The sequence below is a fragment of the Nelusetta ayraudi genome, unplaced genomic scaffold (assembly GCF_046127955.1).
Source record: "Nelusetta ayraudi isolate G7.1 ecotype Tasmania unplaced genomic scaffold, CSIRO-AGI_Nayr_v1 ptg000090l, whole genome shotgun sequence".
In the NCBI taxonomy this organism is placed as follows: domain Eukaryota; kingdom Metazoa; phylum Chordata; class Actinopteri; order Tetraodontiformes; family Monacanthidae; genus Nelusetta; species Nelusetta ayraudi.
The window spans coordinates 4151768-4167275 of NW_027466140.1; the positions used below are offsets into that span (position 1 = coordinate 4151768).

A 15508-nucleotide genomic window follows, 5' to 3' on the forward strand; every position below is an offset into this window, starting at 1 on the left:
AGATAGCAACAGGAAACAAATAAAGATGGAGAGATCCATTTGTAGTTATGCTGAGGTATGCTTTATATTTTCAAAGATTTCTGAATTTGCTGTGGCATTTCCTTTTTCTTTTTTTTTTATATGCGTATTGGTGATGGAGTTTGTTGCAGAGAGAACAACAACGGAAAAAGAATGTCCGGAAAGACTGAGATCGACACTGTTGGCCGAGGCAGCTCTATTCAGAGACACCACGTGAAGTAAAAGCAGTGAAAAACTGGAACGACAGTAGAAATGGAAACACGGCTTTATTTACAGAGCCGACACAATCACACAGCGTCGGGGTGCTGTGGGAAATAAAAGCAGGCTCTCAAGCTCAAGGTAACGTCTCTCCAAACACTGCCCGTCAGACAGAGGCGCGTTGATGTTGTCTGCATTGCACATCTTCAAGCGCAGGAATCCTGGCTTCATTCTCCAGATTTATCCCAGGCTACAGACGCAGAGGGCCAGTATTATTTCACACAAAACAATCATTTAAAGCCATATGTCTGCACCGATGTGGCCGCTTTGGAAGATTGTGCTTGTTGCCGGGGGCTGCTTTGAACAGGTCATTAATCCTTATAACCAACAGGAAGACACACACATTCATTCATAAGTTTACGAGAACAGGTGGGGCAATGTGACCCGTCAGCGGAGAGACGTTCCTTGCTGTACCACATCCTGCGATCTTTGTTATTTCCCCATGTGTTTGACTCACCAAAAGGGAAAGCCATTCATTTTCTTTAGATGGACCCAATAAAATGAAGCTACCAATAAGATATTAAAAGTCTCTTCAGTTTTACGTGTAAACTTTCTAAATTAGCCAAGAAAATTGTACGGTGATATGCAGTTTATGTCTTAAGGCTCTGTGTATGTGTGTGTGTGTGTGTGTGTGTGGACGCATGTCAAGAGCACATCTCATTTATATGCCCCACACACACAATATTAGCGGATGTGGATCCGTTTTGTGAGAGCTAATTCCCTTCTTTCTTTTTTTTTTTTACCTCTTCAAACGACACCATTTCTCTTTTATCATCTAATTCCTTCATTTTCAACCAAAGTGGGCACGGCAGTACAAATCTGTCCCTGCACAAACCCCCATGTGTTTCAGAGCAATTGCAAAGATTTCATGCCCTAACCAGGGGAGTCGTATTGCACAAATCAAACCTGCATTTTAACAATGTGCCACTTCGTTATCTGGCTTGCTAGGCCATCATCAGCGCAAAGGCAACAAGGGAGCCCACAGGACGCATTTGGAAAAGGGACGCAAAACACGGAAAAGGTGACTCAGCCGGTTACAGTCAACTGCATCAGTCTGATTAGCTGCAGCTCGCTGATGACTGCCTCTTCCAAGAGCCACGCTGTTTAACGTGACTCGTGCCAATGCGACTACAAAGCAAAGCAACGTGACGTTTCCTACGTTTTCCTCTCCAACCATGAGGTTCCCATAACTGTGGCTATTCCAGCTTTTTGTTTGCCTTGTTAACAAAACTTTACGTCATCTTGTATTTGAGGATGACACGCCCATCCAACCGAAAATACAAGACATGCTCTCAGGCTGTATCCATACTAGCTGCCTTAAAAACATGGCGACTACCTGTGAGCACGAACCTTGAATATATAGAAGAACCGTTTCAAAGGTTGGAAAAACAAATTTTATTTGAGAGTAATTGTACACCTAGCTAGCATATATACCTGGTCTGGATGTTCAACTTCTGCCCCCAAAAAACATACATTTTATGCAAATCATCAATTTTACGCACTGCACCTTTATATAGAAACACCACCCAGTTCTGATAAACCCGCGCAACGGCAAAATCCACATCCAGTCTCTTGAGCAGCAGCCGTTTTTTTTTTTTTTTTACAACAGCTTTAAGCCACTGTTCCAGAGTAGCTTGCTAGTTCCTGCTTTTGAGCCTTATACGGCTGGCTAATCCAGAGAGGATGCTGATGGGCTACGGATTCTGCCAAGGTTGGCAAGAGCAAAAGTAGGAGGTCGCAATTGAATTTGCCGACTCAACTCTTGATATCTTGGACTGGTTTTCTGCAATGTGCTCAATTCTCTCGGAAAGGGCAACGGCTATTAAAAACAGGGAGATCATTGTCGAGCACACACACACACACACACACACACACACACACACATACACACACACATACACACACACACACACACACACACTTCAGCATTTTGTGACCAAACATGACTCATGCATGTAACCAAATTGCTTTCATGTTGTCTCTGAAAAGAGCCCCACAGCCACTTAATTCCATCCTGAGCCGAGCTGCTGGAGGCTGCTGGAGGTCTCTGTGCACCATCCTGCTTCACATTGTGCAGCCAAGCTAAAATGGATCGTGCATACCGCAGCCCGTCAGAAGATGAATAGGTTAGGGATGTATCTCCAGGAGGAAGCCAGAGCCTTCCTGTCGCTACGCTGGCTCCCTCCTCACCTGGCTCGACCGCCCATTGAGGTGTTTTTAGCCAACGGGACGAGAATGGAGACGCAAAGTCCCTGGGCTGCACCGTGGAAATGCCACTAAACAAAAGACATGTAATTACTGCGGAGTAATGACGCCGTAAATCACTCTCCGCTATTTTGCTGCAGGTAAGATTAACAGTAAACTTCGCACAGTAAATCATCCGCACGATTAATAAAGAATGATGCCGGCGCGGAAAGTGCTGACGGTTTTGGATTATAATTCTGCTGTCGAGGCCGTTTAACAGCGCTGCCACTCCAACGCTCACTCTGTGATTGATAAGTCCGATTAACTCGATCAATTTGACTTTGACTTCAGCAAAAAGAAGTGAAGGACTTCCCGCATATTATCCTCCGTTTGACGGTGTCAGACCCCAATGCATTATTGAGAGCAAAATGTGAAAATATGCATCAAATATGAATTAGGTTTAAAGTTTAAAGGCTCTCAAAAGTGAAGGTGTCAAATTAGACATTAGAGCGTGAGCAAGCAAAGTGCTTGTAGTGTTTAAATAAACATACGCTTACATAATCAGCTGTTTTCTGGTTGCGCTGAATTTACTGCTCGCATTATTTGTGCTGTGGCATGCACTTTTAAGCGCGTCACATACGCATTAAATATGTTGGACAGCACTCGGGTACATTGATCACATGACCCCCCCCCCCCCCCCCCCCCCCCCCCCCCTCAGCCCATAACAGACCGCAGGACAGCGGATTCAGAGAAAGCTTTGGGGTTTCTGAGTCGATGGAGGCAGAATGTTCTGGAAATGTTCCCTTTGGAACTCGGAGGCAGCAGCTCTGTGTGTTTGATTATTGAAAATGTTCGAGGGATGTAGAGGAAACAGAGTGTTTAACCCTCTGCTTTCACCCTCCAGCTAAAAATGATGCTCTGTTGGACCTTCCACATGTTTGGAAGAGGACGGACCCAATGTTGAATTGGTCGGAGGAACTGGCACTAACCTGGGAAAAGCATCAGTGACGCACAAATGCCCTTTGTGATGTCACAAATAGCCAATTTCCAGAAGAAAACTTTCAGAGAAGCAGGCAAAAGAAGGGTGGATGGATTTTTCTCATTTCTGTGGATTGATTGACAGGCTGGAGACAAAAATGACAAAACAGCAGCAAGGTTTTGCAGTTTTGAGTTTTTGGCGAAGTTATCAATGATTTCTTGCCTATTACTGTTTCTCTTTGTCTATCCGCTTTAAAAAAAAATAAAATAAAGAAAGCTATTCCTTATTTCTCATAAATGATTGTATGAATGTTTGAAATTATGCAAGAACATCTTATTTTACTGACTTTTTTGTTTAATTATGTCTGCCTACTTCGTTATGTTCCAAATTGGTCACTGTTATAATATGCAAAGTGGCCTAATGATCTTGTCTCTAACACCATGATTGATCTTAAATGTAATGGTCGCAAGGGGGGGGGGACTCTTAGCCTCGGCTTCTTACCTATCCTTTTAGTTTGCATGTCTGTCATTCAGACGAAATAAAACAATCATTCATTCAGTTTTGCAACCTTCATCGTCAGTGTGTGTAAATCACACTTGGAGTCTGTCTGTCCTCTGCTCAACAGAGGCCCTTGAAGGGATTGGCTGCCCACCGTCACTGAACCGTAAAGGAGTTATCTATGGGGAGGCGGAGGAAGAAGAGGCAGAAGAGGAGGAGGAGGTGATGGTCAACACTGTCAGTAACTCTAATTGATGTTTTCCCAAAGCCTTAAAGTTTAAAAGTTGGGGATTAAAGTGTCTGTGATCCTATTAGTGAACCACGGACAAGTTCTGACTCTCTTAACTCTCCACCATCAGGCCCGCAAAGACAAACAGGATGAGGTCCCCCCCCCCCGAAATCGTGTTTACCAGAGTAACATCACTGGAGCGTCCAGTGCAAATAGTCTGTCTTTGTGCTGGAATCATCATCCCAGTATAGCTAATCCTCACACAGCTGCAGTCGGGAAACGAGAGTCATTATGCCCGGTTATAGAAACACAAAACCCTCGAGCTCACTTGAATGTATTTAAAATCCTGTGAGATGGTTTATTGGCCATTGCAAAGCCGCGCCGATGACTCAAACAATCGCGTCACAACCCGTCAGGACTATTCAGAGTGACGTTGGATGACAAACTGAGAAAACATGCTCCAATTTTCTGTAGTGAATTAAAACGCATGGAGGACGTCTGTCTGACTTGTACATCTGAGGAAATAACGCTTTAAACGAAATTGCCTGGAGGGCGGTTTCTGACCACTGTTTCTTTTTTTACTAGAAGATCAAATTAGGAAATTATCCAGTGGTTTCATCTCTGAAAGAGGCTCCTGGTTTTATTTCAATCTGGACAGCGAAGTGGAAAATATCTTCCTCCTTCCCCCTTAACGTCTTATTTCATGCAACGCCTTTAAAACAGCAGAAATAAAGAGGTTTATTCAAACCAAGCTGTGACTTCAAACGTGTTGTTTGTTTTTTAATTAAATGATTGAATTGCACTCACTATGCAGTAAACAGGCCCAAGCTCCCCATAAAGACTCATCCGGCTGGCTCTAATCCGTCACTTAGCGCCGCAGTGAACAGAACTTCAGCCTCAGCGATATCAGCCAGCAAAGTTTCCGCCACACTCGAATGAAGTTGATCCATATTTGTGATATCAGCAGCGGCGCAGGGCTGCCGGTTTGTCCTGGCGCTCACGTGCTGCACTGCTTTAAAAAGAAAAGAAAAAAAAAAGAACTCCACCGATAATTCTGCAGTGACTCCAGATTCACCCGCTTAACTGTCAGAGTCACCGGCCGGCCTGCGGGACCCTCTCGAACCCCCCCCCCTTTGCCTCACACCTCTCACTTACACAGCCATCGCATGCATTGCACACATCATTGTCCGTGGCCCTGAGCACACAGGTAATCCATTTTTCAAAGTGCCGCCTCTAAAAGGACTTCAAAGGGGAAGACGGCGGCCTGGGCTTAGGTGTCACACACAGGAGCTGCGAGTCCTGCGGGCAGGAGAGGTCGCGGGAGCCGCGGTGCACAGACCCAACCTCAATCCAAAGGAGAAAATTAAAAGAAATCGAAGAAAACACTTTTCAAGTTTCCACTCAGCAGTGTTTTAATATAACTGCTGTGACAGGACAGAAACTGTGATAAACTCGCTGTGGTGCAGTTGTGTGGAGTTTACCACCATGTAAAGAAAACATATTGAGAATTATTTGTATAATTTGACACTGCCTGAAATACATAGGTTGCACTATGTGAAAAAAGTGCAGCAGGTGCCTGACAGTTCAAGTCCCTCAGTGTCTTTAGTGTCTGTTTTTCTGACTGTTTCCTTTTCCCCCTTCATTTCTCACATCCGGAGGCTGCTGGAGAATTGCGCAAACTTCGCACGACCTCACTGCTCCACGGCTGCTCTCGACACAGAGAGCCGAGCCCGGAAAATGACTGACACACCTGCGCTAATCGCAAAGTCTGTTGTTTTTTTTTTTTTTCTTTGAGTCACACTGCCAGTAAGCAAAACCAGTGGCTCCTCTGCAGAACGATGCGTGTCTGCCTGTACACCGACGAGCCCTGAGTGACTGGATGCTGCAGACGCATCATGGAAATTCAATTTCCCGTCAGGCAGGATAGGAACTCCTTTCCCATCAATATTTGCACCGGGAAGGTCTCTCTATCTTTCTTACTTTGTTTTTTTTTTTTTTCTTTTTTAATCATCCACATTACCTGATGGAACTCCCTCTGGTGCTGCACTGCCCCGACGTCGCCTCCTATGGGCAGCTGCTCCGACAGCTCCTCGTCCTTGGCTGTCAGCCATTCTATGATCTCCTGCAGGGAGAGCTGCAGCTTCCCGCTGTTGTCCGAGAAGGCCTCCAGACGCACCCTGTCGGCAAAACACACATGCACACACACGCACACACACAGACAAGTGTTTAGTAAACAATAGTGTTCTCCATTTCACAGGCGAAATGCTGCGCAGGCTGCTTGCTCGCTGCCTCCCATTATCCTGAATGTCAACACAGCATTAGTCGACAGCCCCTCCACCCACACACACACCCCCCCCCCAAAAAAAAAAAAGTTAGCGACACACCTTCAATTGAAATTCAGAAATAATGATGCTATGTGTTGCTCTCCCCCCTGCAATTTTAAAATGCCAGCGTGGCCGGCCAGCGGCAAGAAGGATCCGGGATGAAACAGGTCTCTGTAAATCAGGTTAGCGCTGTTTGTGAAATGTCTTCATCCCCCAGGAAAGGTCAGTGCGTTAGCGGCCGCAGAGAGCGCCAAGATGTTCCGGGTCCGTCGCGCCTCGCTGCTGATGGCACTCCAGACCATTGTCTGCGCGCAGCGCAAGTGTTGGTAATTACAGCGAGCCATAATTAATTAGACATAAAATCTCTACCCAGCATTATAATAATGACCATTTGCTTTTCCCTGCAGTGCAATTTTCTGGTCAGGCAACCGCACAAGCTTTTGGATTCTTCTTTTGGAGTGTTAGAGGGTGCAGGCACGCCAGTAGTTCTTTTTTTTGCAGAATGAACATTTAACCGGAGACAACACACTACCTCATCCATATGATGAGACGCAGTTTTTATAATTTCATTGCATAATGTGGCTTGGATCAACACTAGATAACACACTCCTGGGATCCCTTTCATGCATTAATTTGGCTACAAACTAAAGACAGCAGGCATTAGATTAAAAAAAGCTGCTTAAATGCAACACAAACGCAACTAGAAGCAGCTCCCGCATTTTAAAGCACACGGGTTGTCTGTGTGTTCAAAGCACACGTCTAAATCTTTCATGTTATGATGTGTAACTAAGCAGGACTCATCAGAGACCAAACAGTCTTATATGACTGTGATGTTGTAACAAGGCCAGTATTGAGTCTTTAATTTTTTTTTTTCCCCCATCTCGGAGATGTTGTGCGTCATCTTGGCCGCACTGACCCGCCTCCATCCCGAGATAACAAGCACCGCTAATCATTTAGTGGACCAAAGAGTCCGTAGGCTGATTATAGTAGTGCGCGCGCACACACACAAACGCACACACGCACACACGCAAAATCCTTTCAACATTTCTGGAACGCGGTCACCTCACGGCAAAGAGGTTGCAGGTTCAAATCCCGCTGGAGCCGGAATCTTCTTGCTGTCTCTGCTCCTCGAGTCTAAAATCTTGCACAAAAGTGCCAAGTCTAAACAGTCTGCAGGTGTGACTTGGACTTTGGATGGTTGTTTGTCTCTCCTGCAACATACTGGCACCTCGTCCAGGGTGGAACCAAACCAAAACCTTCACGCCGACACATCTGGGAGAGGCTGCGGCGGCCCTGCTGCCAGTCGGACTGCAGGACGAGCAGCGACAGAAAAACAAATGAATGAATGGGATGGATGAATAATTACACATCAACCAGCATCTCAATGTGTATTTTACAAGTCCAGCGTGCAGCTGCTTGGTGCTCCGCTCCGCCCCAGTGCAGGTTAGAAAACCTGCGAGTTGCAGGTTGGCGTCGCAGCTGCTTATTTATGTATCAATTCAGAAACAAGCAGCGGAGTGAATTGGAAGCAGCGGCAGAGACGTCTGTGGGGAGACTGCCCTCCCATCAGGGGGGCACAGCTGGCGCTAAAGGAGTGGGAAGGGCTGAGTGTGTGTGTGTGTGTGTGTGTGTGTGTGTGTGTAAGTGCGTGCGTGCGTGCGTGCGTGTGCGTGTGCGTGTGTGTGTGCACGCGCGTGTGTGTGAAAGCATCCCAATGTTTCAATTACAGACCAGCACCCGGCACTCCAATACCATTACTCCTGCACATCGAACATTTTGCCAGCACTGTCACAGCAGCGATAATTAGTGGGTGTGAAAGCATGAGTCAGTGAGGGAGACAGACTGGGAACAATGTCACAGCTCAGAATGGGAAAATGCACTCATAATAGGACTGGGGGGTCAGGGAGAGGGGGTGGAGGAAAAGAAGAAGAAGCAGAAGAAGACGGAGACTTAAAAGCACTGGAAGAGTTCAGGGTGTGGCCGCTGTTAAACATTATGAATCGCTATATCTTGCAATCCACCCAAACATATGGAAGAGAATTAGGGCCACAAGAAGACAAAAAATAATCAAGAAACATTTTTTTTTTCAAATTTTGATGAAGCACGATTAAAGTGTAAATTGTGAGAATAAAGTCAAAAGCTAGAGATTAAAGTTGAAATTTTGTGATTAAAGTTGAAATTTTGAGAATACAGTCAAAACTTCGAGAATAAAGTCAAACTTTCAAGAATAAAGAGGAAATTGAAAGTTGAAAGTTGAAAGTTGAAATTCCGCAGGGCGGAATTTCAACTTTATTCTTAAAATTTCCTGGCGACTTGTCCAGGGTGTCCCCTGCCTTCGCCCTAAGACAGCTGGGATAGGCTCCAGCAGACCCCCGTGACCCTGAGCTCGGGACTAAGCGGGTATGGAAAATGAATGAATGAATGAAGTTGAAATTCCGAGAATAAAATAGAATTTTCGAGAATAAAGTCGGAATTTCTAAATCAAAGTCAATATTTCGTGATTAAAATAAAGATCTCTGACAATAAAGTCAATGTAAATAAAGTTAAAATTCCAAGATTAAAGTTGAATTGTCGAGAATACAGTTGAGAGTAAAGTTAAATAAAGCTCTGCGCACAAGCTAAGTGAAGTACCAAGTTTTCTCTTTGTCGACTTTATTCACAAAATTTCGATTTAAAACTCGAAATGGAACCTTCAGAATGGAAAAAAAAATCTCTTGTGTAACATTTTTTTCTTCTTCTGGCACTTCTGAGGATGGAGGAAATTCAGAGAAAAAAGAAAAAACAGCTCAAGCGGTCCTCCTGACCCGCACCCCCCACCTCCGATAGCGCGCCGCGAGGCAATTTCCTTGCCAGCGAATTTGGAACAGATGAGTTCTGACACATGAGGGATTGGATATCACTTCAGGGGTGCCAGTTGCAGGAAGACAAGTGGTGAAAAAGCTTTGAGACGTTAAGGTGGGGGCGGGGCGGGGCGGTGGCGGTGGACGGAAAGGTGAAATCAAGCTTGTAAGTGCACATTTTTGTATTTTATGGGCCTCTTTGTTCAACCCACTGGCGCCCGGGAGAAGAACTCACGTGGTGAACCTCCCCACCACCAACCTCCCAACCCCAACACCTTGCCGGGCCCCTGCAGCTCCAGCTCGCCGCGGTAATTGAATCCGAGAGGAAGTGCTTTTTCCGAGGGATCCCGGCATCGGAGGACAGGAGCCAATACACGGATATAGAAACCAGGGGCTCCGACCGGAGCGGCCGCTCGTCTCTGAGACGGCTAAGTGAGGTCATCCATCAGAGGGTGGCCGCGCTCACCGCTCATAGAGGCTCGCACACCGCCGCTATTTCCATCACACACACACACACACACACACACACACACACACACACACACACACACAGGAGGTGAGAGTCTAAGCTGTGCTGTAATGGAAGTGTTGTCACGCCGCAGACGCTTGCCAAGAACAACTCTCGCACTGTTAAGCTGTAGGGCAGCCAGGTTGAGGGTTTGCCAGGCCAGCGGCCCGAGCGCCGCCGCCGCTGCGGCTGCGCCCCGAGCAACAAGAAATTTCATACCGATTTAAGCTGCGGCTCCCAGGGGCCAAGTGGAAGCATCGGTGCATCCGATTGGCAGACACCACGTTACTATTAGCAACACGGCAAAGAGTAAGACAAGCGGGAACCGCAGTGTGTGTGTTTGTGTGTGTGCGTGTGCGTGTGCGTCAGCGAATCCACAGACTCAGAGAAATATTAATTTCAAATGTAATTGCTGTTGGCCAATGACGGGTAAAGAACAACTTGTAAATGCAAGTCTGGGACATTAGAACCTGAATAACGAGATCACTTGGCAGAAAGTTGGGTGCAAATATTTGGTAGCAGTTCAAGTAAGTGATGGTTTTGTCCAAATAGTGATTTACTGTATGTTTTTTTTTCTTTTGTTCTTTAATAAAGAAACAAGGAAACAGTTTGGCCATTGGTTACAGTCCTTTTGCAATAATTGGGTTTTTGGTTATCGGCTCTCATGCGTTTACCTTCAATGTGATCGCTTACTTCTGGCTGATTTCATTTGTGGAGGAGAGAATCTCCTCATTTTTTCTGCTCTATTCATCCTACTGTTATTTAATTTCACCTTTCTCCATTTTGTGCCATTCGTGTGCATGTTATTGTGCTTTTACTTCTGGATCATTTAGCTTTGTAAGTGAAAAAAAATTAAAAGACTCAATCTGCATATGTTCTCATGATCCTTGTGTGTCCGTTTCAGAACTTTCCGAACAGCTTTCCTCACTCGTATCTAGTAACACTTTGCATTATGGGGCATTGCAAAATTCAGACCAAAACAAAACAAGACACAGACGCACGAGGAGGCGAAATGACTCATCAACATTGGAGTTAATGAGTGCAAATATTGAGACTCAATCTTGGCTCAGCAGCTTCATTCTGCACCAGGAATGCTCACAATGTCATGTCCAAACAAACCAGAGCGATGATTTGTTGTGAAGGCAACTGAAGTCTCTCTTAGCTTCTCTTACTAACTTCATCATGCTTTTGGGATTGACTCACATTTTCTTCTCCCTCATGACCTTTAACTTGGTCTCTGCAACGTCTCTGAAAGCTGGATGGTGGCACTAACCTGAGCCTGCTATGCGTGCCGCTCCTGCAGGGATATTTTTTGCTGTGACATTCTAATCTAAAGAAATAAAATCAACAAACCGAACAGCGCTAACCGCTATATAAGATCATGTTTCAAAGCTGTTTGTATCCTTACGGTTATTTCACCCCTCAGTAGCTGTTTCAGATCTACTTTCTGACCAGTTGCCGGCATGTGTCATTTCCTGCTCCTGTTATTCAGGCCAAAGTTGAGGTGGTTAGTTTGTATTTGGTCTCACTGTCAGCTCTGCTTTCCTTTAGTTTGAGGTTTCAACAATTCATCTCTGGTCTGCTGGTGTGGGTGTCACTACTGATCTATGACCTGCCAAACCAGAAGCCATTGCCTGTTTGTCAGTTTTGTGTTCTGTGCAGTACTGGAAGCTTTTTTTATGCTTCTTCTGGGGTGAATCGTGTTGCCAATGTGTTTTTTGATTTTGAATAGTTTTTCTTGATGTGATGTTCCAGAAGACGCGTTTACTTGTTGCACTTTGCTCCCCTCTGTTTGAGAGACACTTTTTTTTTTGATATTCAGCCTCATTTTTCTTCTGTTTCATAACCTCATAACACCATGGATACTTGGCAGATGTATTTCTGCGATCTATATATTTTGTGTGGGTTTTTTTTCCCTTCAAAATAGATTTTGAAATTCAGTTTGCGTCATTTCAAGGTTAATGGAAACAGGCCTGCTGTCTTGTCAAGACGAACTCTTTTTAACTTTTTGGTTGGCAGCTGTGTTTTTGATGACCTTTCGTTCCGTTTTTATTTTTGAGGCTACAGCGCGAATAATAACTAGTATCTGACTATCACAGTATTAGCATAAATGTGTTTTCAACAATTGTCATCTCATACGATTACACTGATCTTTGTTTGTTTTTACCCTAAAATCCAAATGTGTGTGACATTTTATTTGTATTCAGACTGAAAGGCATATTCTTCACAACGCAAAATGGACCTTCACTCTTTTCGGTAGAAATCTACAGCTGCAGCAGGGACTGATATTGAAATTGAAATTTTTCTATGTTTGTTGATGAGTTGTGAAACAACAAAAAGAAAACGCAGTCGTTGCTGGAGCACAATCTAAAAGTCAGGGCTGAGGCAGGAGTTTGAGGGACTTCAAACCAGTTCTCTCACGCATATATGCACTTGAATGAGCGTTGGGCTCAGTCCAGACACGATACACTGGGAGGAAAACAGTCAGGGACGACACAAAATAGGCTGCTGGCATTCACAAAAGAGGTGGATTGAGGACGTTGAGCAATAATTATGATAAATTTTTACTTTTTGCCAAGTCAGTCTTAAATGGGCACCACATGTTAAGAAGAACGTTTCTACCGTCTTCTACCTTTGCCTCTCCGTCTGCTTTCCTTTTTGACTTTAGGCACTGCGGAGTCTGAGGGCACCACGTGTGATGGGTTCAGGGTCTTCTCCTGTGGCGTCGGAGGAGTCACGCTGAATACATAATACCAACAATCTCTCTGGAAAATTCGTGGGAGATGCCTTTGACGGGCAACAGGAGCAGACAAGTCAGACTCAGCAGGGCCGTTTTCCAGGACTGAGGAGACTGTGCACCTATGATGGTGTTTCCACAGCGGCCAGCCAGAGGAGACAAACTCCTGTGAGGATTTCTGCACGTTCGGCAGCACCGGATAAACTGCAACCTGTGGCTCCAGCCAATCACACTTTGACTCCCCAGGCAAACATTTACTGAGACTGTTTACATAAGTATATCCAATAAATAATTCATAAAATGTTTATTAGTCATGCAAAAACTTTGACGATTCTTTTGAGAAAGGAACTGAGCGGCTTTCAGCTCAGGTGGAAAACACAGTTGTCTCCTGTGCAGCCTTATTATGGTCTTTTCAAAGAAGAAATGGACACGGAAGAGATTTTCAAACTGTTCACTGCCAAAATTAGACCACCATCTACAAGTAATATAAAACTTTAAAAAATCCAGAGCTCCAGGGGATCTGTTTAAGTGGCAATCACCGTCACATGCTGCACCAAAGGCAAACACCTGAATGAAGCAATAAAGGAAATGAAAGCTGGCTGTCTTCAAATGACAGACGCAGCTCTGGGATTCTGAAGTTTTCCACTTTCACCAAATCAAGAAGTGAAATGTGCCTCATCAACTCGAGAACAGCATTCACTCTTGACTTTAACAGTTGCGATCCACATGAAAAAAGAAAATAACTCAGTTTGATGAAAAGAATACATTCCGACTTATTCAAAATCATGGTGCTTCGCTGAAGGTCCCGCCGCACTCGTGTTTAACCTCAAGCTCTCCAGTTCTGACCAGCTCTTGCATATAGAGCAGCATGTGAACAAAGTACAACAAGCTTTGATAAATGAAAAAAAGAAAGAAAAAAGTTTAGGACGCAAACGCAATCAGCATTTTCACAATATTACAGTACCACAATGTCATGGATGCTTTTCAAGCCTCAGCGAAGCGGCGTGGAGGGAAGCGCAACTGGAACTGCATTTAACATCGACCCATGCGAGTCCATCACCCTCTGCACTCCACCCGCTAGAAGAGACTTGGCAGCGGAGTGAGAGAAGCGGCAATGCAGAACTGGAGACGCTCCAGTGAGCTTTAAACCTGATGTGTGGAAGCGTTTCAGTTTTACCTGCACCATGAGGTGAAAGAGGGAAAAGGCGACTGACGGACAAGAACAACAACAACTGATTCATACCTACGCCAGGTTTGTTCTTCAGAGTTAATTGTTACTGTAAAGTGCTTGCTTTCACGTCTATAATTGTAAAAGTATCATGAAAAAACAGTGCCATGGATGTATTACTGAGGTATAATTAAGCTGTTAGATCCGGATATTGTTGCTTCGCTAATTAAAACTGCAAAACATTGTCTCCTCGCAGAACAATTATCATGATTGACAACACAAGACAGGCTGAAAAGAAAATACTGAACGTTCACAACTTTAAATAATAAAAGAAGCTCATATATTGTTGACTGGGATTGCAGTCCTCATCTATTCCCGCACAAGCAACACATTTGATTGACACATCAGGTTGGGAGGATAAAAAGCTGACACACGGACGCCGGAGCACAAGTCGCAACCCTGAACCACGGCGCCCCCACCGGTGACGTGAATGCACGCGGATCGCTGAAATTGTTCTGTCAAAGGCAAAAGACGAGTGTGGATTTCAGTGACGCGCGGCAGGAAGGGTCGACGACGTGACGTGAATGCCGACTTGACTCGAAGGGGTTTGAAAATAAGATGAGAAATGAACGGCACAGGGGGCCTCGGCTGCGAGACAATTGGAGGAAAAATAAGGAGCCATAATGGACCTTTTGTGTGAGTGGGGAGAACGAAACGTTTCGGGGTCTTTTTAAAAAGTATTTTTTGTCTTCCTTTTTTGGACGGAAGCTTGCAGAGCAGGGTTTTGTTCGCTGAAATAAAAACCACTGCTCGTGTTTTTTTTTCTATGTTTGATTTGGCATAATGCATAAACCTGTTACTGAGATTTTACAATTCCTTACTTTTTTAGACTGCATAATGAAAAATATTGGCAGTTCTTTGAAATTTCAATAAAACAGCTGCTGTTTTGAATTTTGTGAACGCAATGGCTTGTTTGCACACTGCCCCAGCTGTAAACTTACAAAAGTTGAACTTTAAACACATTTTTTGAAAAAAAAAGAAGAAAAAACTGTCATCATAAATCTTTTAATTGCTGCAACAATACAACAATTTGTCCTGTGATTCACAATGTGTGCAGGCCAAACAATTATCCTCATTGTGTGTGATTGCGCCAGATTGCGTGAACGTGAATTAGAATTATGTGGTTTTTGTGTAAATGGCTTCGCGCGCGCAGCGAGACAATAGTCGTGCTGATTGTGCACGCCTGCACAGCAGCGAACTCTCAGTCTCGGCTATCGATACGTGAACTGCAAACTTCAATCCGCCGCTCAGGTTATGGAGTTAGCGATGCATCAATGATTCATGGGGAGGAGAATTTCTTAATAATTTGGACAGAAAATCATTAGGAAGTAAGTGTAAAGTTCTTTTTCTTTTGCTGTAATGTGGGACTGGATGCTTCTGTGTGATGACGGTTGCATTTTTAAAGACAGATTTAAAATTCTAAACAAAGGCTGCGGCCTCTTTTCCTGCCAACTGCCTGTTGTTTACCACTCGCAGTGCAGTCGCCATGGAAATCAGGAAAGTTAACAACGCAGCACCGCCGCTGGTTGCGCCGGGCTGACGTGTCCTCCGTCGGTCCCCGTGCACATCTGGGTCCGCGGTTCCTCAAGTGAGCGCAGATAATGTGCAAAGCATGTAAAGCCGGATCCTACATCGCTCGCGTAATGTTTGCAGTCCTTTGGGGATTTTGTTTGTTCCATATAAACCATTCAGCGTGTCCGGGTAC

The 15508-nt window shown here is 44.8% G+C and overlaps 1 protein-coding gene across 3 annotated transcripts in view; it reads right to left on the reverse strand.

Moving 5' to 3' along the window:
• Window positions 1-15508, reverse strand: part of drp2 (dystrophin related protein 2) — a 73172-nt gene that overhangs the window by 46270 nt on the left and 11394 nt on the right. For 2 of the 3 annotated variants that reach the window (XM_076046341.1, XM_076046340.1), the window contains exon 3: window positions 6187-6343. In XM_076046341.1, coding sequence (XP_075902456.1) covers window positions 6187-6343 — 157 coding nt within the window. Of the gene's footprint in view, window positions 1-6186; window positions 6344-6550; window positions 7000-15508 lie in introns of those variants that run through there. The other variant, XM_076046342.1, reaches the window with a different exon arrangement.